The 21,215-nt window shown below is 36.0% G+C and overlaps 1 protein-coding gene across 4 annotated transcripts in view; it reads left to right on the top strand.

The window, feature by feature from the left end:
• Positions 1-21,215, top strand: part of LOC121301606 (rho GTPase-activating protein 24-like) — a 137,943-nt gene that overhangs the window by 69,403 nt on the left and 47,325 nt on the right. The window contains exon 1 of one of the 4 annotated variants that reach the window (XM_041231178.1): positions 13,430-13,559. The exons of the other annotated variants lie outside the window; for them this stretch is intronic. Within the exon in view, the coding sequence (XP_041087112.1) occupies positions 13,538-13,559 (22 nt within the window). The 5' untranslated portion in view covers positions 13,430-13,537. Of the gene's footprint in view, positions 1-13,429; positions 13,560-21,215 lie in introns of those variants that run through there. 4 annotated transcript variants of the gene reach the window in all.

Raw genomic sequence — 21,215 nt, 5'->3', positions numbered from 1 at the left:
TGTCCCCTATTTATTTGGTTGACATATTTAAGTGTTCATTCTCAACATCAGCGTTTGAAAAGTAATGAAAGCCTCTGACACGTAATTAAAAAATGCCAAACATAATCTAAGAGATTCTATACCGTCATGTATACCGATCCAGCAGAACACAGTCCTTAGGCACATAATGGAAACTAATTTCATTTCACAAGCGTTAAGTGATGATTTGTTTAGGGAAAGATCACTCCCTCAACTATATATAGCTTATTTTGTTCTGTTTTTAGCCCTGTTGCTCCTCACTTATATAAACAGGAGCTTTGAGTTCAGGGAGGTGTAACAATAATCTTTTTCTCTCTGAGGATGAATATTGTGTCACTCAGTATTTATAATGACTGTGGCCAGCTTTCTATTTGTTGTTAACTGTAATTGAACAAATAAACAGCAATTACGTGTTATTTATCCCAACCTTCATGAGTCAGACACTCTCTAAAAATATATTTTAATTTGCTTTAAATTCCATTTTACTTTCGGATTTTACAGCTGTTTAGAAAATGTTGCTTCTTTCAATTAAACACCCTATTTATTTATTTTAAATAAACAGTAATGTGCATGTAATTAAATTATAGTCCACTGTTAGGATTTGTATGTTACTTGCAATGTACGTATAAGGTGTGTTCAGTGCATGTGGTACATATACAGTACCAATGATAATATATCCATAACTTTAAAATACATGGTTTCAAAACAAATATAAGTCAAACCAAGTAAAGTACTATGATAAAAGCAGTAGCCAGAAAGTGTGTTTTCCTTATATGTTTTACATCAATGATGACAATATACAGTACAATGCCAGTGTACAGTAGAAGGCAGGATAATGCGGCATAAACTCTGATATTAAGATACATGTTTTCTTAGTTCCTCTGAAATCTGTTTGAACAAGTACATTGTTTATGCAGCATATCAAACTGAAGTCCAGTTTTCAGGGTCTAACCTAGCTTAAAAACAAGTGAAATACTCATTCAGGTTCCACTGTAACATATGATTCAAACTGTCATCACTCCAGGAATCTTCCCAAACCACATTTTTACTGACTTTAATTCCTGATGTACCAAGATACATTTTACATGTGACAACCCAAGGATATTCACTGAATCATTTTTAAAAGAAGAAATGCATTCAATAAATCATTTGATTGATCAATAGATCAATACTTTTTACACTACCTGTTATGCTAGTAGCAGCAATCAGTCTTTGTAAACCAATTCATTATTTATCTAATCTTATGAGCCAAGAAGAAAACTCCACTGCCAATACCAATGCAGCTTTTAAGAAATCCTTTTTTTATGAGATACTGGGAGGATTGGTACTATATACACATCATAACAATAGGGATCTCTCTAGGGGAAAACCATTCCACAATGGCCTGGTGACAGTATTTTGCAGATGAATTTCTAATCTATCATCTGATGAGTGTCACATCAATAGCATTTCTGAATATATTTTAGTTTGCTGCTGCTGTTTGACAGCATACACACAGTAATGCAGTTTAAATGCAATTTTTTAACAGCAGGACTTTAGGCACCAGTAAGCTAGCTGTAAGCGAAAGAGATGCAAACACATGGCTCTGCAAAACACATCAGCCGTAAGCAGACAACATGTGATCTGCCAGGTATTTTATTACTTTGCCATGTGTGGAAACAAGTGTGTGTGGCTCTCCTTAGGTAGTGGCTGTAGCTGGGAGTTGGGGTGGGTGGAAGACTGAGATTGGAAAACTATCCAGATCTGCTTCAGAGTTACAATGAAGAGGTTTGGGAATGTTTGATATTGTTTTTGCATGGAGGACGTTGATACCTGACCTGAAAGTGACCAGGAAACTGAATAATAGGACTGTCTGAAATCACAGAAAGACAAGGCTCTAAATCCAGCAGGTAACAATACATTTTACAAGTCCTTTCGGAGTACTGCATAACTGGGCTGTGTCGCTTTTAGATGTTAAAGTGAGACCACTTGTCAAGATAAGCACATTTTTACCATTCTCTAATGGCAGAGTCTTTGTAATCATCCAATTGTAGGTCAATTAATAGGGCTAAAAAAAACTGTAAGCAAAATTGTTTTTATAATCCAGCACAATGACATGTATAGCTATGGCCAAAAGTGTTGCATCACCTAGAATTTTAGGATTGAGATATAATTTTTAAAATAAAAACTATATGAACATAATTTAGATCTTCTATTTAACATCATGTAATCGAAGAAACTTCGAAAGTCTACCAGAAGCCATAATAGTAGTACAGTATTTCATGTTAGATTTCGAAATGAAACATTTTTCATTTTTTGTCAGTTTTTCATTAAATATATGGAAAACTACAAAGTGGTATGTAATTCAGTATGTTAACATAACACTATTCAGCAGGTTTCATTCATATGAAGCAAAACTGGTTCATTTTATAGGGTGATGCAAAACATTTGGCCATAGTTGTATAACTGTCTCAATATGGATATCACTGTGGCTTAGAGGTGAGACCATCTGACCATTATTACTGCTTAAATCAAATGCATAATTAATACTGCACTTAATGGACATTTCTAAATTATTAATTTAGACAAGAGCTACAAAAACATTATTGAAATCAAATCCCTCCTCTTGCTTTGGATGTGGCCTTAATGGGTTTTGTTTTTGTTTGTTTTTTCTCCTAATGCTGTATCATTATGGTTCTGGGTTTGCATTCCTACAGCGGTTTCCTGACACTACTAACATGCAATAGAATTCCGTTTCAGTACATTCTATAAAATGTGTCAAGCAAGCCAAACATAAGCAAGAAAGTGATATTTAATGTAGCATTTAACGCAATAAAAGCAGCATATGGAGCAGAGCAAGAGATATTTTGCATAATAAGATTGGTTTATGAAATGAGGCCTGCATGAAAAACTGAAGAGCTGTCTAAACTCCCTATACACTGTATCATATTTGGCACCAGCACCAGTAAAAAGTCTGCTGTGATGTCTGTCTGCTTGCACTGTTAACTGGGGAAAGGTTGTCTCTGGCATTGTACTATTATGAAGCTTTAACTAATAACTTGTTGTGCCATATTACAAGGCCTAATTCTTCTATTAGAAATAGTGCAGGGATTTCCTATTTCTCATGTTCCCAGGCATATTAATTTAAATAGTGAAAGGTTCATAGTTGATGAAGGTAAAACTTTTATTTTGTTATACCTTCTGAAAGTGAATTGTACCACATTTTTAAGGGCACTTTTGAAATGTTGATATGTTGAGGCATCCTGACAAGTGCTCAAATCAAATAACAGCACACATGGGAAGGACGATGCACACTGTGCACTGCTCCGCCAGCTACGAGAGCACTAGATAAGTGGTGGCCTTCGGTGTTCTGGAAGTACTGGAAACTGAAAGGCTTTAATCAAACCTACTTAGCTGGTTAGAAAGGTGTTCAGTTTCTATTGGAAGCTATACATCTTCTTGTTGGGATGTCTTATAAAACTGTTCAGTGGTATTTTTGCAAAAAAGTTATAATTTGCAATATGCTGTACTGTGACCCTCAAAGGGACCTGAGCACCCTGAGGTGTCTGGGTTTCTAAAGAGACAAGCCTTCTTCAAACACAGAAGCACTAATTAAAACTTTATTTCAATGACACGCTTTTGCTTTGAAGCCTGGAGCCTGAAGTTGAAGCCTATTGAAGTGCATTAAGTATTCTAGACATCTTGCATGTTTTTAAATTACCGTTTCTTGTTTTTTTTTATTGGTGGTATTCAGTCATGTGTTCTTTCACTTACAGTTAAATGTTGAATAAAAAAAAAAAAGTCACTCACCAGTAAGACAAATTATGATAATAAGATGTTTTAAATCTTGTGAATCCAATACCTTTCTTTGCAGTACCTAGTAATGAAAGATGTTGTGAGTATCAAACGCTACCAGTACCACACATAAAACATTAAAAAAATGCGTATTATATAAAATGCATCATGGTCTCTGGCACAATCAACCTCCACTGTGACTCACAAAATAATCAAAAACAAACTGCCCGACATGGGTCGTAAAAACATACAACACCCTGTAGGCAAGACTTGTGTAGAAATTAAAATGATGGCTTCCGTGAGGTCATGTCCTGGGAGATCACAGCCGTGTCTTTTACTGGTGACCTGGATGGTTCAGCACCCTGGAGAGTGACCCTGGTGGATTCTTGCTTGCGCAGCTTCAGGGCCACTGAATTGATACTCTACTGTTCAAATTTATATATATATATATATATATACTGTTCAAATTTATATATATATATATATATATATATATTTATTTATTTTTTGTACCTGTTTTATCCCATTGTATATGTTATTAATTATCATTTACTACTGTTTCAGTACTCATGGAGATGTGTAATGTTTGATAAAGACTCCAGCATATTTGATTTTTGGGGCAGCAAGCTTCTGCAAGGTGGAATTTCCGTTGTGAGGTCAGTATGGGGTTGTGCAGAATTTGTTAAGATATTGTACATGGCAAATCTTTAACGGAGTTTCAGGGATAGAGGTAGGGCACACCCTGTCATGTTTCCATATACCAGCCATCAATTCTAATTCTGATACAAAATGATTAATGGCTGTAGCTGATTAAAATCAAGAATAACATGAAACAGGTGGGCCCAAGTAAGTTTATAATATGTTTAAACACTAAGTAAAGAAGTTTACCTAATGTCTGGAACTCGTTGCTACCAAGCAAGATTAGTTTCTGCTGCATGCCACAATTAGGAGTATTGAAACAAGAGGAAGAGAGGAATATGGGCAGCAATCCTTACTGGGGTTGGCAGGCTTGGAAAACAATGAATCGCAGGCGTTGTAGGCTGAATTGTCACAGGCCAGTAAGGAAAAGTAATTTGATCAGCAATGTGGTCTGACTAGGAAAATGCAAATTAGAAAATGAAAAAATAGCCTTTAGCCTTTAACAGTTCAATCTTTCGACTGGCCAGATTACCGCTCTGTATCATGTCTTTCCTATTTTTTGGTTTCACAGTCAATCACAGCTCCCGGTCCTTGTTACCCTATAAATACCTATTGTAAAATAAATGTTAATCAGTTCTCTGTTTGGAATGCAGCTCCACATCCACTGCTATTGCTGCGGCTGTCCTTGCTCTTTGTAAATCAAACCATAATCAAGTCTTGTGTCCCACTAAAAATACACCACTATCGGAGCATCGGAGTGTGTATAAATGAAGTGAATCCATGGTGTGGTGATAGCAGTGTACAATTCATATTTTCAGATGATCGCTATCATTTTGACATTAGGTTGGTATGGTTTATTATAGACATAGTTTGATTGAATTGCAATAGAACAGGGAAATAACATGAATGCTGTATTTTTTTTTTATTATTATTGAATCACGCAGGCCTAGGTGTTGCTGTTGATTTTCTAGCTGGATGTTTTCAGCTGCTGGTAAAGACCACTGTCCACATCCATAGTATCCTACACAATACAGTAGACTGGAGCATTGTGTATATCAGAATGCTATAGTAACATGGTGTACATAGTAAGCTTCCGAAGTTGATGAATGTCAAAGAAGGAAAAGGAAACCAATTACATACACGATCCAAATTGCTTGAAGCTTGTCATTGATTGGAAAGTGTGGTAATGCCTCTGAGTCCCTGCAGCGCATTATTGTTTTTCTCAGTGCTTCAACTAACCAAGTGCACTGAAATGTGTCACAGGGCCGTCAGCCACACAGTATGATGTTATGTGACATTAGCCTAAGGTCATACTGACATGCCTGGTTGTATAACCTGTGTATTTAAAGTCCATATGTCACTTATTTCACATTACAATCTGATTGTATTTTATTAAACTGCACTATAATAGTGTTCTAATTGCACGAGAGCTGGCTCTTTTGTGCAGCGGTATCCCAGGTTCACGCCCGCCCTCCGCCTGTGTGTGGGTTGCCTCACATTGTGTGATGCACCTGCCTGCGGGAACCGAGATTGCTACTATATATATAATTTATACTTTTTCGTTGTAACTAAGAAATTTACAATCGTAAAGCTTGTTTTGAGTGCTTCTGCCAAAATGCCCTGATTTCAAATCTTGACATCTGTGACGTCACTAGGGGAACCATGAACCATAAACCATAAACATGAATGCATATGTCTATGGCATAAACAAAATGATCATACATGCAGACCTACATCAAAAATACATTTCACCTCAGATAGGTGCAACAGAATGCATTGCATGAAAAAATGCAATGATCACTTCATACCGCATGGAACATGGAGACCAAAGCTTTTGTTTGTTGGTTTCTGGCAGGTACACATTTATTGTTTCTCTTTTGTAAGACACTGGTACACAAGTTCACAAACACACGCAGGTCTTTACAAAGACAGCTGTTCATGAAGACAATTAAGTAAGGAGTGACCTTTGATTAATTTTCCCCTGACAACAGCGGAACCATTTACAAACCGCAGTCCTTTTTTTAACCAGCCTTAATTAAACAATTTCGTACCGTTTACTTTTATTAAAACAACAACAACAACAACAAAAAACATTTTTAAATAACTGCATCTCTAAGACACTTTATACAGACATAAAAATGATTATCAGAGATTTTTTTCTTACCCTGTGCACTAGTGCTCAATAGTGTTCAATACTAGGCTATCCAGTGCACATACATAATCAGTTCTCTGCAAGTGTTGCATTAGTTTTTTCAGATGTCAGATTATTATATTATTCATTATATTATTATTATTATTATTATTATTATTATTATTATTATTATTATTATACAATATACCATTATCAAATAAACTTTGTGTTGGAAAACTACCCAAAGAAAATAAACATGAGCACGGCTTTCATATTGCTGACTTAATAACACGGGGACGGGTCGCTCGAATTTCGCGTGCCAGTGTGGTTATTTTCTGCCGGAGGTTCAAAACAGTTCGGAATTGGGCCTCAAACCACTTATTCCTCCTCTCCACAATTTATTTCAGTACACACCACCCTAATGCTATCCTTATTGTAATACAGACTACGCCAACTTTGTGCATCATCTGTGCATTGTCAATATTTTCTAGAATTATTGATAGTTTTATGCTTCTCAGTACCATAAAATCGATCATGGAGATTTAATTTATTGCTCATTGTTAAAGTAAACCAAGTGTGAACCAAAAGCTAAAAAAAGGATGTGAGATATGGACTTTAAGAACAATAATATATATTTTGCCCACTTACCCTCAACTTCTGAACTTCTAATCATCATCAACCAAATTCTCAATGACCATTTTGCATATTGGCCCTGAAGCTGCCAATCTGCTTTCTCACAATTGCCATTGGTGATAGAGGGGTGCACTGCACCGCCAGCTTGCCACAGTATATACTGTACATGTTTACTATCGACGCCAGAGATTTTAGTGAAAGGTCACTCTTGGCCACATGTCACTTCTCAAAGCCCAAAGAGAGTCATTATTAGGTTAACACAGTTCCATGAAGTTGTAAATGCCGTTGTATTTAAATGATTCATTCAGCTTTTGTTTGGGATTAACTACTGTTCGAAGCTAAATTTGCATTTTTCCAGTGGATACATTGTAATTCAGACCAAAAGCAAGTCTGGAACACGTTGATTGACATGAGCAGCAGCCATGCATCACTAGGGTGTCAGCTGAGACTGAATGTATTCATTGCTGACAGCTTTCCTTCTTGCAGGCATGTTTTGTTGATGTGGGACGTATCACTAGTGATTACGATACTCATGTCTGCTATGTTGTTTTAAGTAATCAGTGTGTTTGTAACATTCTCTCACAGCAGCCTCAAGACTCTTAATTAGATCCTACTGCCTTCTTCATTAACAGTAGCAAGGTTGTACATGCTTGTAACTAGTCAGCTGAAATCACATCACTTTGAGAGCAGTACATTGAAACACTGTTGCCTCATGAACTTCAGTCCTCTCTCTAAGAGACTTGGTTAATATCCAGAAAGGAAAAAGGCAATGTTCCTTTACTCCCTCCTTCATTCCCCAGGAGGGCTGTCACACATTGCAAAGAGCAAGCACAATAAATGACACACAAAGCTAGAAATAAACACATTCTGTATTTAATTTGAGACACAGTACATCCCTTATACAATGCGCAACAGTCACCCTGTCATACTCACGGTGTGTCTATGAAAAATAGTACATTTTTTCCTTGACAGTTTAAATAGTCCCATTGATACCATCATATAATCTATATGTTTCAGTGTGTGTGTTTTAATATAAATGCCCAGCATATGGCCTGTACTAGTATATAATCTAAATCTACACTGCTCTTTGATTCTTTGATTTAATTTGTAAGGTTACAAAGGTATTTAACATATTACTGTGAGCAGCATCACACTTACATCCCGTAGAATTATTGCAATTACTGTATTTCATTTTGTACCAGCCAGTCTCTCATGTAAAATTGCCCATAACTCACATCACGTCTGCTAAGCTATTCCCAGTGGTCTCCATGCGTGATAATTACTTCAAGAAATGCTGCAAAGTAGCCAAAATAAAGTTGCAAACACCTCCAGTGGATGTTGAGCTCTGGAAAGGGGATTTGCTGTATATTACCAGGAATTTCAATCAGGATGTCATAGAAACAAAAGAACTGCTTTGAACTTATAAGATTCGTTGGTAAAGCATTTTCAATATTTTGTGTCCAAAATCTGGTTTTAAAAATGATAAAAAGAGTAGCAAAAATGTGAACATGGAGAATATTTTAGTTTCCAGCGGAAACACATTTAATCAAAATCTTTGGACATCATGTGGACAACAGAAAAATTCAAGTACTTTACTATATAAAGGAGATTCTCATCACATCATGCTTATGCTATATTTTGTGTTATTTCTTCTGCTTGCACAAAACTACTTGCCTCAGTAGTCTACTGATAGTTGGTTCTGTAATATTGATATCTTCTATGAAAAAGGAAACAGTAAATATATGGCTAGCACTGAAGTTGACATCAAAAAAGCTATTCTGTACTATACTAATCATACTGATTCTGAATAATATGGTGGGAAACCTTGTTTCTGTGTTAAAATGCACCATGAACAGTTCTTTTCTGCGAAACCTGCTGCATACTGTATAATGCATAGCCTCCAACACTGAGTGTGACATTTCCAGCCACTGTAATTTTGGAATCTCCGTGTTGGCAACTCTGTGAGGCAAACTGTAACTAGATACTGGAAATGAATCCACAACTACATATATAATGTCGGTTTTTCAAATATGTAGGATCACTGGGTTGGATTGAGTGCCTCTATGCAATATTTATAGAGTGTAAAAGCATTGCGGGGTGCAGGGGTACTCTTTGCCATGGAGAGGGCTATAAGTCACTGATATACTTGTGCACAAGGTTATTTTAGGCACTTCGTTAACTGTTATGTAGCTTTTGTCATTTATCCATGCTTGCTGTACCCCTTTGTAGTCACACTGCATTTGTATCAGGGCATTATGCTGAAATTAGATTTAGTCAGCAGTTATAAAAATAGGTTTGCTGCAAACAAAGAGGACTTGAAGTTTAGGAAGATTAAATGTCATTAAGCATTGTAAAAAAAAAAATAATAATTATACAGCAGCTTTAATACAGTTGGCTTTGCAGATCATTCATTAATTGCACCTCTCATTTTGGACTGGGGCCATGATATGATTTGCAGATTTTTGTTAGTCAAGTAGTTTAAAAAAAAAATGAAGATGAATGTAGCAGGTGAGAGGCCTTGCACTTCTTAATAATGTGTTGTTGGTGTATTGTGTTAATAAAGTTTAAATATTTTGAATTAAAGTTTGGTAGGAGTTGGGTTAAAATACCATGCCTGCCAAATCCACTGTGGAATGTGGATAAATCTTGATTGATTAATTGATGGCCAATCAAGCCCCAGCCAAATGGTATAAAAGGGAGCCAAACTCGTTGTTTGGGGAGGATGGTTCAGTGAAGGCGAGTGCCCTGCCTGAACAGTAGGAGAAAGGTTAGTCAAAGGCAATGCCATGGCAAAGCTTGAGGGCTGTGTTTATTTGAAGTGTTTGTAGAGTTTTGTTTAACCCTTTATTTTGTTCCTGTGTTTATTTGCTTTGTGCCTGTTTTGGCAATAAACGTGTGCATCTTCACTTAAACTGCAGCTTTTGTGTCTCTGGATCTGTTTCCAGCTGGTATCTGTTCTTGACCGTGATATTATCCTGCCACAGTGATCTTAAGAGTTTCATTAAAATGTTCTTTCTTTCTATCTATCTATCTATCTATCTATCTATCTATCTATCTATCTATCTATCACAAAGATAGATAGATAGAGATTAAAATGTACTTTTTATACATCAGACAACCACCCTACATAGACATAACCAATCAAAGACATATTATGTTCTCGTCATACAAGAGCATATCAATATCTATATATATATATATATATATATATATATATATATATATATATATATATATATATATATATATAATATATATACTGTTATTATTATTAATAATAATAATAATAATAATAATAATAATAATAATAACAATAATAACTGGATTCCATCCCATTTCCCAGAAATGAAAAACCATGTTATTGTCATGAAAGGGTCTGGATTGGCAGTGCTGAAAAGCAATGTCTTTATTGATATGCAGGCCGCTAACCTCTCAGGGTTGAGACCCCAAAGGCATCCACAGGTGGAAGTGACCTGTGACGGGAGCTTCTGATTCCTTATTCGTGTTGTTGCATCTTTCATGTTCTACAGAGGGTTTGAAATGACAGATATTACCCTCTGTCAGAAACCCTTTCTTTCTGTCACTCGGCGGTTAGCTCGGGAACTTTGCATGGAGTTTTACTAGCTGTTAAGGGTCCTCATCTGAATCAATGATTGATTCAAAAGGTTCGGCCACTTTCCCTTCTCTTGAGCAGTTCAAAGGTAACCACTGACAACTCAGCAAATTTTTTCCTAAAAGCACAGATGACTTATTTGGAAACTATTAGAGGTTTTAACTGAGGGAATTTATTTTTAAATAATCTATAAGGGACTGTTAATGTATGCTGTGATATTAAAGTGTTTGTAACGACCATAGCCCTATATATACCAGAGCTGTTGAAGGGATTTAATGTAATCCTCTTCATTCAGATTGTCAGCAAATTGAATGTAGGAGCTCAGGGAGTATTTCATTGACTGGTCAAAAATAAAATCCCCTAGTCAGCAATGTATGCAAATGTACTTGATGTGACACTAGACATTATATATGTTGTGTAGGATTTGTATGCAACTATTCAGCAGAAAAGCAGAAGAATCTCAGTGACTTCACAAGGGGCATGTCACTGGGGCCCTGTGTAAACGACTTGCCCTGAAATCCAGGGTCTGCATTGACCAACATGTTCATCAAGTCTCCAGGGTATCCTTACGTTTGTAGAAAAACCACCACCGAAAAACACCACTCCTGTGAGTCCTGGTGGATCGAGCAGGTGTGTGCCGGGAGCTACGTGGTCCTGCCCACTACTAGGGCCATGCTGTAACTCTGTGGCCAGTCAGTGTAGAAATTCTGTAGGATGCAATAGATTTCTTAAATTAGAAAATTAGATTTGCAAATTAGTGCAGGACTGTTTCATTTTTAAGTTGGAATAACAAATCGAAGGCTGCTGGTCATTAATCTTATTTTAATAACGCTCCAAGTGTTTTAATTTACTTTGGATTCATTGCATTGATATACATCTTTAATAAGTACAGTGTTCTTCATTTGTGTAATCAAAGCTGCAAGGTTACTGTATAGCAGCTTTAACTGAGTCTATTCAACAAGAAATAGGCAGAAGATACAGTGATTTACTAACTACTGTAATATGCTAGTTCTATTTAATGTATATCTTGTCACAATGAGTGTAATCCATTTGAATTAGAAAATCAATTTGCATGTTATTTGGCTATTTGATTATTATTATTTAATTCCCAATTATTTGATTGGTATACTGGTATATTTAAAGAGAAGTTAAAAAAGTAATTTTATATAGCGATGAAACTATGGTATATTTATGTAACTAGATGTCTTTCCTTTTACTAAACACAAAATTAAGTTTCTAAATAATTTGGAAGTACATCTTTAAAATGATAAATAGGGGCCATTTAGATCAAGAGGATATACCCAATGTTCAAGAAATATTGCAGTGAAAAAACTGGCAGTAAATTTTTTTAATCCATTAACTTGAGATACATTATAGTGTTAAGCAGTTGTGGGCTTAGTTTTATTGTCATTGGTTTGCTTAATATGTGTTTTTTGTTGTTGTTTTAAACTAATATAGTGATGACTGCAGGAATTATTAGTAATAAATGTAGGTATTAGTAATAATAACAAGCAGTTTTCTTTGAGAAGGTTATTATGTATCAGATCGATCCTGGGCTGGAATGAGTTAATGATCAAAAAGTCAATGAGAGGAGAGGTTTTAAGAGGCAGATATGGGAGTATTAGATTCAGACAGTATGGTACCATCGCTAACAGGCATTCAGCTGATTGACTTCCTTAACTCCCTAACTTCAAATCCAGTAAAGGAAAGATAGCTTTAGAGTCAGTCTGATTAAAGGCTCCTTACTGGCACTGGAGTCATTCTTTATGGAGGTCACAGGCTGATACTGACCCCTTTTTGTGCACTGCAGAATTTATAGGTTGCAATTCATCAGACTTGACTGGGTGACTACAATGGTTAATAAAAGATTCTACTGATAATTCAATTCAGTGCAGTGCAAGGATTAAATTAAAATGTTGACAATTTCTCATGAAAAGCAAAACAAACAGAATCTATTATATAAATTAAAACTTTCCAGGTGCAGCTGGCCAACATATTAAGTCATTCAGTATAATTTGGCACCAGTGTTTGTGTAGAGGGAGACTAATGCAGAGCATATATAATATCACTTCAATTCTTCTCCTACTGGCAATTAATGACAATAACTTATAGTAACCTAATCACCTTGATGAGATTACTCAGTGAAAGTGTACACCATTAAAAATCTTTAATCACAATCAGACCGATTCACCACAATGAAACAGGTTGTCATGTCGTAGAAGCTGTATACTGATCGCATTTATGGACTGAAAGAAGCTTCGCGGGTGAGTAACTTGGCCGCAAGCCACCGTTCGATTATCAGATTTCCAGCTCCTCTGGGATGCATTTGTCTCAGCCTGTGATTTGCACAGCACAGTGCCACTTTCTGGAGACAGCCCTCACTCACTCACTCACTCAGATGCTCTACTGCTGTACCATTCACTAACTCACTGGCTCCCTCATTCAATCCTTCGTGCATGCCTGGGTCTGGGGCAGCGCTACCCTTGCTGTGACCTTGTGGCTGACATTCCATACCTGGTTTTGACAACAAGAGCAGGCAACTAGTAGCAGCAGCAGTTGTACATGGTAGCACTTGGAGGTGTTTCCCATTCCTGGGTGAAGGAGTCACTTGGACAATCTGCAGTGGGCAGGCAGATAATGCTAGGAACAGATGCATAGCTGAGCGCAGCCAATTCAGAACAGCAGCCTGTGCTCACACAACCCAGAGAAGGGTCTCCCTTGCACTCTAAATGGATTATAATTTTAATCAAGGTGAGTGGAATTAGAGTAAATTTTGGGAGAAATTAAAAGGTATTAGTTTGGTGTTTTGTTGTGTTTTTTTCTTCAGGTTTTCAAGGATTTCTGTTAGTGTGCTTCAGTTGAATGATATATCATACAGTACTATCATATTGAAGTTCTGATTTTGACAGGCAGTTGTAGGTTGTTTGGTATAGATTACTGTAAACTTGTGTGTTTTTATGTGTTTTAGATTCTATCAAATCTTCCTTCCTTGTATCTGTGATATCTGATGGGCTAGTTTATAGGAATAGACTAAACCAGCCTAAATATTGAACCAGCAATTCATTCTCGAGTATTTTGCTTATCAGCACAACTTACAAATACAGTCTTCTGTCTTACTTTTAAGGTTATTGACTGATTTTATAAACACACAATGGGAATTAATAAAAACAGAGCTGGTTCTAATAGAGGGACATCAGTTCCCTATACAAAACAAGAAGGTGTTTATAAATGGATGGTCCATTTGACAATTTAATGCGCAGGACCAGATTAACTGCCATAGCTTTGAATATTTTCTCACTTGCTAGCATTTATCAGAATGTATCGTAACTGATATGACAAGTATGTTTTCAGCTGACTTCCCAAGCTATCACCAGAGGCTTGTCTGTGTAAACAAGAATAAAGGCAGACACATTTAGCAGGAAACAAAAGTCACCAGCCGAGGGTTAAAAAGCAGAAGCTGCACAACTGCCCCAGTGTTGTTCTGGCTACTAAATACTGAGTTTGATGAAAGTAAATAATGTTCAGAGCATTGGCTACTGTACACAATGTAGCTTATGCGGTTTGTCAGGCTTTGTTTTCTTAGTATTTTAGGTCCCATTTTGAAGGGCTTTAAGTGTACAGAGTTTTAAGTTAAAATTGTAGTTTATAGTACACAGTAATATTTCATGGCTGTTCTATTTTAACTGCAGACAGACTAATATAAAATTCTACTATGCAAGCTAATCAATACTAACAAGGGAGGTGATGTCACTGTCTAATAAAATATTTATATCTTGTAAGTTCAATGCTGATGGTTGATAGCCAGCATGTTCTATTAAAAAGTAATTCATTATGATGTTTAAAATTTTATATGAAGAATTATTATTTTAAATTCCTCTACTGTATAAAGATATATTTTCCAGCTTTTCTCTAAACTGTGATCTCATTACGTATGGGATATGCTGTCCATTGTTGTAATAACTCAGATTTTATTAGCTCTAAAAGGGTGGCTACTACTTTGAATACAAATTAACTTAATTCATGACAGATTCCACACATGTTCACACAAATCTCTAATTCATATTCAACAGGTTTGAAAAGTTTACACTATGAGGTACGGGATATTGGTTATTTTGCTTGTCATACAGCCTCAGGTAAATATTTAGTTAACAGTGCCTTTTTAGAAAAACACTACAATATAAAAGTTGAATTAACATGAAACAATCTACTTACACATTATGCCAGGTATATCCACATTTCAAACACAACATAGGATCTGTTTTAATCATTCAAACATGCCCTGCTTGAGTTTTTACCCAGGGGGGGATTATTGACCCCTTTATTAAATCACTAAATGCAATACAAATTTGTGGCGGGTTTTAATAAATAAACTAAATAAAAGACCTTCACAAAACAAAAGACCTTCACAAAATAAAAGGCACGAGGGCCAAAACAAATAAACAGACCATGGAACAAAGACGTATCATGCTAGTTTAAACTAGCACGGGCAGCAATTGTTTCAATATCTGTTTCTTACTTATTTCTTTCCTTCTCTGGACAAACCACTCTGTGCAGCCAAAGCTGCAGGTATTTTATATTATGGCCAAGGGATTAATTGGCTATTAATTATCTTGATAAATTTAATAAATATGTGTGACTGTCAGCTGATTAAATAATTACTAGCCGACAGTCACGCATTCTCATGAGGTATTAAAATACAAAGCAATAACAAACAATGGTGGACAGCATCTCACTAGTCCTGCCAAACACAATACTTAAAAAAATACAAAACATAATATGCACAGTGGCAGGGAGTACCCAGTCACGACAATGCAATTGCGAACAGGTCGATATTAAATTATAAGGTAGCATTATTAAGACCCATTAAGGCTTGGAGATTATTAATATCGATGGACCTTTTTGACGGCTCGGTCAGTTTGCCCTGGCACTCTGCTGCCTATATCAGCAAGAGGCATCTTGTGTTTGAAGAGGTGCTGGTAACTATGTCAGTATTCTTTATGCAAAAGCTAATACTCTGTATAATGTAAAACCAAATGTTGAAGAATTTAACATGAATCTTATAAAACAAATATTTAGTGTTTATTTTCATTGTTGAGAATATAGCAAAATGACAGTTCAAACTATATAAATACTAAAATGTGTTTAAAATCTGTTGCATAAAATGTGTGCTTAATTCTTAAAACGTGGTTTACAGTGTTACAGTATTCAAGCTATCTGCACCTCATGTACAGCCATCCATGTAAACTCTCAATGCATTCATTTGATATTGGTGGAATAAATCCCTGCCCCATAGCAACCCAGAACTGTGCAATCATACCGCAGCCTCTAATACAGGAGCTGCAAATAGAACACAAATCACCTCCAGTAGCAGCACCATTTTTGATCTAGTCTTGAATAAGTTTAAATTTCAAAAACGTCATTGACTTTCAGAAAGACAGGGAAGAGGTGTATCAAAACTAAATGTGTAACTGCGCACACACTTCTTTACACTGTATTACACGGGCAATATGGAAGGGGTTTTATGTTGATTTGATTAAGGCAGCAAAATAAAAATAAAAATCTCCACATCCACTTTGTTTATTGCATGAATTTGTATTAACAGAATTTTATTTGACCAACTAAAATGTTCATTGAAAAGTGCCCGTGGTGATGCTGGGCGGTTAGATCATTAGAATACACACAGAATAGGGGATAACTAGGCTGTATTTGATCACACAAATAAAACAGTGTTACAGTACATTTTAACATGCAGGCCACAGACACCCCCTTTGAAAAGTTCAAAGACCAAGGCTGGGATTAAATTATAACTTTGACCCACTCGCTAATTGCAAATCTGGGGGTGGTGGGGTCAAAGTTTTATTTAATCTGAGCCCAAGAACAGGGGGAAAAAAAAAAAAAAACACTATTAAAAATGAAGTATTTTTTTAAACTTTTAAGGAACCAGCAGAGAAACTAACAGCAGAAATATTATAACTGTACAGAATTGATATAGTCCTAACAAAAGACTGATCTGCTACAAACAGTAAAAATAAACACAAGAAAAAATGTTAAATTCCATGCTTAACACGCAGAACTCTATTACAGTTTTCTATGAAAACATACAGTTGCCATGTTAAAAAACATTTTATAGATACAAAAAGAAGAGAAAGGAAGATAAAATGAGATAAATAGAAAGCCCTTATTTTATTCATTTATTTTTTATAGTTTATAAAAACCATTGCTAACTATTCCAGTGAAAATGTCCTTACTAGAGTATCCTTGATTTGTAAAAGCTAAATAACATGAATGAAGGGATCTGTCAGGTTAATAACTCTATTACCATTTTAGGGTGAACATAAGGTTAGCGTTGAGTTACAAACCATGCTTATTGGGTGAACCCCTAAAATCAGAAACAGTGTGTTTGTGATACTGCATATTTGGGTATTTAAGATTTCCTGGGAATTTACATATCAGGGGTAAAAAAGCTACTTTGAGAGGAATCCTTGACCTCCAGCCTTTAGATCCAGACCTGGCAATGAGATGTGGGACCTTGTGATCATTGATGCCAGGTAGACAGCACAGCAGTGCATCAGTCTCTGTCTATTGACAGCTCATGATTTTAAGATTAAATGCACACTTGGCAGCCCTTATTGGCAAGCTGAAACATCATTTCTTTCAGCAATTATTTTGACAAATTTGTGGCTGTTTAAGAAAAAAAAAATAGGCAGCTGTCGTCAAGACAAATGACAAAAGGTTTCACTTGAAGCAGACTCTCTCTGCTGCTTCTGTCTCTCTTCCTTGGTTTTTCTGTTTCATTTTGTGACTTTATCTAAACCAACTACCTGGGCTTAACTACTCTGAGCTACACCTAATGTGTCAGTTAAAGGGACTGTAAAAAATGTAATTGGAGTTTAGTGGGCCATTTGAATTGCACATTTGGCTGCAAAACTGCTGACTCCAAGGGCTCAATCAAAGAGTGATGCTCCAGATGATATCCACTAATGCCATTAAAGCCGTATTTTTCACATTTATCTAATCGTGTAGGCATGCTGATGGGTTATCAATTGAAAGATCAAGTGCTGTTTGGCGCTTTGAGCACCAGTCCGATAGGACTAATCCCTATTCTATATTGAATAGTTTATAATATAAGTTTTAAAAAGGTCTTCCTGTTGAGCTAAGGTTACATCTACATAGGTGATAAGTATCATTTTAGAAGTGTGCCATTAAAAATTGTAATACCGAGAATCATTTATGAAGATACCACTTGAGATTCCTAATAGCAGCTGATACATGCTGTATGCGTCTGTTATAAATTGGACTTTCCTGATGCATTCAAACCAAACACAGACTGTAAATAAGTTTTTTTTAAAACACTGGAGAAGTGTCAGACAGAATCACAGTTCTCATTTTTCTAAAGAGATTGAGGTCAAGCTCAGTACAGCTAAGGCCATAAGTTATGCATCACCCAGTAGAATTGTATCTAATGTTGCTTTATAAAGTTTAATGAAACTTGCTGAATAATGTTACATTAATGTATTAAATTACATACCACTTCGTAGTTTCCACATACTTAATGAAAAACTTGAAAAAAGTGACATTTTGAAATATATCATGAAATACTGTACTGCTATTATGGCTTCTGGTAGACTTTGCAATATCATTTTGGAGTTTCTTTGATTATGTGATGTTTAATAAAATATCTAAATTATGTTCATGTAGTTTTTTTTTTTTTTATTTCTAGTTTCCACAACATATCTGTAGATTGCTGAAATAAATGTCTAAATTATCTAAAACATTAAAGAAATAAGCTAAAGATGTAATACGACATAGAAGTCACCATCCCTCTTAATTTCAAATTGTATTTACTGTATGTATGTATTGCCTGGGTGTCAAGAACAGCGCCTGATTGTAAACTCACAGATCACTGCTGCTTCTTTGATTCTTCTGATGATATCAACCCCTCCCTATTAGTTCCACATGTTCAATTCACTAGACAATATAAGGCATGGGAGTTCTAATCGTCTCAGTCCAGATCCGGATGCACATATGCCCAAGTCAAAGAACCATCAGCACAGTGCAACTTAAGGGCACACATACTGTTTAAAGACATTCATTGGTGGTCGCACTATGGCAAAGTGCCCCGCCCCTGTGCTATTTATTTGTGTTGTATGTTACGTGTAGTGTGTTAATGTAGGTGTATAGTCATTGGTACACAGGATGTAAATGGGTCTGTGTAACACCAGTTTATTTAAAATGTATATTTGTATTTAGGCACCAGGATTGCACAGCACTTCACGTACAGGTAAGATGTAATAATATGTGAGCACGGGCAACTGCACTAACTTAATTCACGTGCAGTTGTACTGAGACTCCAATTGAATGATTGATTAGTAATCAAGTCTCAGTACAGCTGCATAAAAGCAGCATGTTTTCACTTACTCAGGGTTTGTGTGTTCAGAGCAATGGAACGGGTGTGGAGAAGGAGAATTAAAAATATAAAAAGTAAAAAATCAATTGCTACGTTTTGTACTTGTTTTGTTTAGTGTTTGTCCGTGTGTCAGTGTCTGTTTCGTTTAGTGTTAGTACGTTTTGTTTGTCTATTTAATTTGGCTTAGAGTGCCATGTCCTGTTTTGTGTTCACTTCTTTGTTTTATTATTTATTAAAGATTTGGCTGTGGCCATTTCAAACAGAAAAATACCTTGTTTGGTTTTGCTTCTTCCTGGTTTGTGACGTCACTACTCCTGCTCACTGCGACCACTCGCCACACGCACAAACATTTCAAGTGCTAGATAGGTCTACAGCACCATACCAACCCAGCTTTGCTTTTCAGTGGGGTCCATTAGTGTATAATGTGCAAGGTACACAGCTACATAAAACAAGCAGGGTGCTGAAACCTGCCCACAGTCATATTTGCTGTGTGGATCAAAAGCAAATGACCAAAGAGTGTGTAAACTTGTAGCTTTCAGATTGTACCAATAAAATAGAGAGTGTTTTACTTTTAATAACATAGAACAGATTTTACCCGAACACCTTCTGTTTAAGTAATTTGCATCCTGTACAAGATTATCATTTAACAGAGAGATTGTGGATGAACTCCAGTACTGGTTTGTGAATTGTAAAACCCTTAATTAGTTTAATGGAAGTGGATGAAGATTGTTATACCATGCCTGCATACTGGTTTGTCAGAGGCTTTCATCAGGCATACAGTATACAACTGCTGAAGCAGTACAGACATCTCCCATAGTCATAGATAATAAAGTAGAATTAACTCATGCTTTACACTGGCTCTTATTCAAAAGCACTAGAGCGCCTCATTTTTCTGCAGACTATCTTAAATCAGTGTACAGATGGCGGACTGGTTGTTTTGGCACTTGGTGCATGGTTACACAGTGTCTGTCTCTCTTGTACCTTACCCTATGTTCCTTGTTAATCCTGTGTCGTTTATCTTTGCTGTCTGTGGTTTGACTATTTAATTAGTGCTTTTGTTGAATTTGTTATACAGCATGCTTCTTTTCTTCAGATTGTGAATTGGTCAGGGTTGCTAGTAAAGTGCAATTAATGTCATGACTAATAGCTACCTTCTAAGATAGTACAGGTTTACTTAAGGCTTGAGCAGCCACACAGTATACCTTTAATTAGAGTTAATTGAAATAAATGGGTGACACAAGGCTAAAGCCTTGTTAGTTGACCAACACTTGACCGCTAGGTGAACTCAAAGATTGAGTGACAGTGCACTCCCTCTTGTGGTGTTGGTGTGTGGTTCACACCTGAGCGAAGGTGACAGCCTTTGCCTCTACATGACTGTTTAGAATACTGATTTCCAGTTTCAAACCCATAACCCAAAGACTTGAAGGCTTGAAGGCTTGAGCTGCACCAGAATAAAAACGTGTCTTGTTTCTGTCTTTGTCCTTTAGAAATATCACGCCTAGAAGCTTGAGAATTTAGCTTTGCTGATAATTAGCTCATGAGGGATATTAAGGAGTGAGACTGGTAGCCAGACAGCTGCTGTAAATTATAATATGCTTTTTACAGTGCTGTGTAAGTTATAGACTGCATATTCAATACGACAAAGACATTTTAATCCCCCCCCGATAATATTAAGGATATATATATATATATATATATATATATATATATATATATATATATATATATATATATATATATACTGTATTTGACAGAGTATAAAATTGTATTTTTATTAAATCATACTATACAGGTTTATATTCACTCATTTCAGATTTTCAATCTATTTTGCAACCAGTTTTCCAATACAGATTGAAAAATATTCTGAAAGCCAAACCTACAAGACAGAGATTAATGATGTTAAATTAAATTGAGGAATTTTTGTAGAGAACATATCCTGCTCCCATATATTGTCTTTCAAATCTGTATCTTTATAATTATGATGCCCTTTGTCTTAAAGC

The sequence above is a fragment of the Polyodon spathula genome, chromosome 2, assembly GCF_017654505.1.
Source record: "Polyodon spathula isolate WHYD16114869_AA chromosome 2, ASM1765450v1, whole genome shotgun sequence".
Lineage (NCBI taxonomy): Eukaryota > Metazoa > Chordata > Actinopteri > Acipenseriformes > Polyodontidae > Polyodon > Polyodon spathula.
Note: the sequence above shows the minus strand (reverse complement) of the source record. Positions and strands in the feature narration are given on the sequence as shown.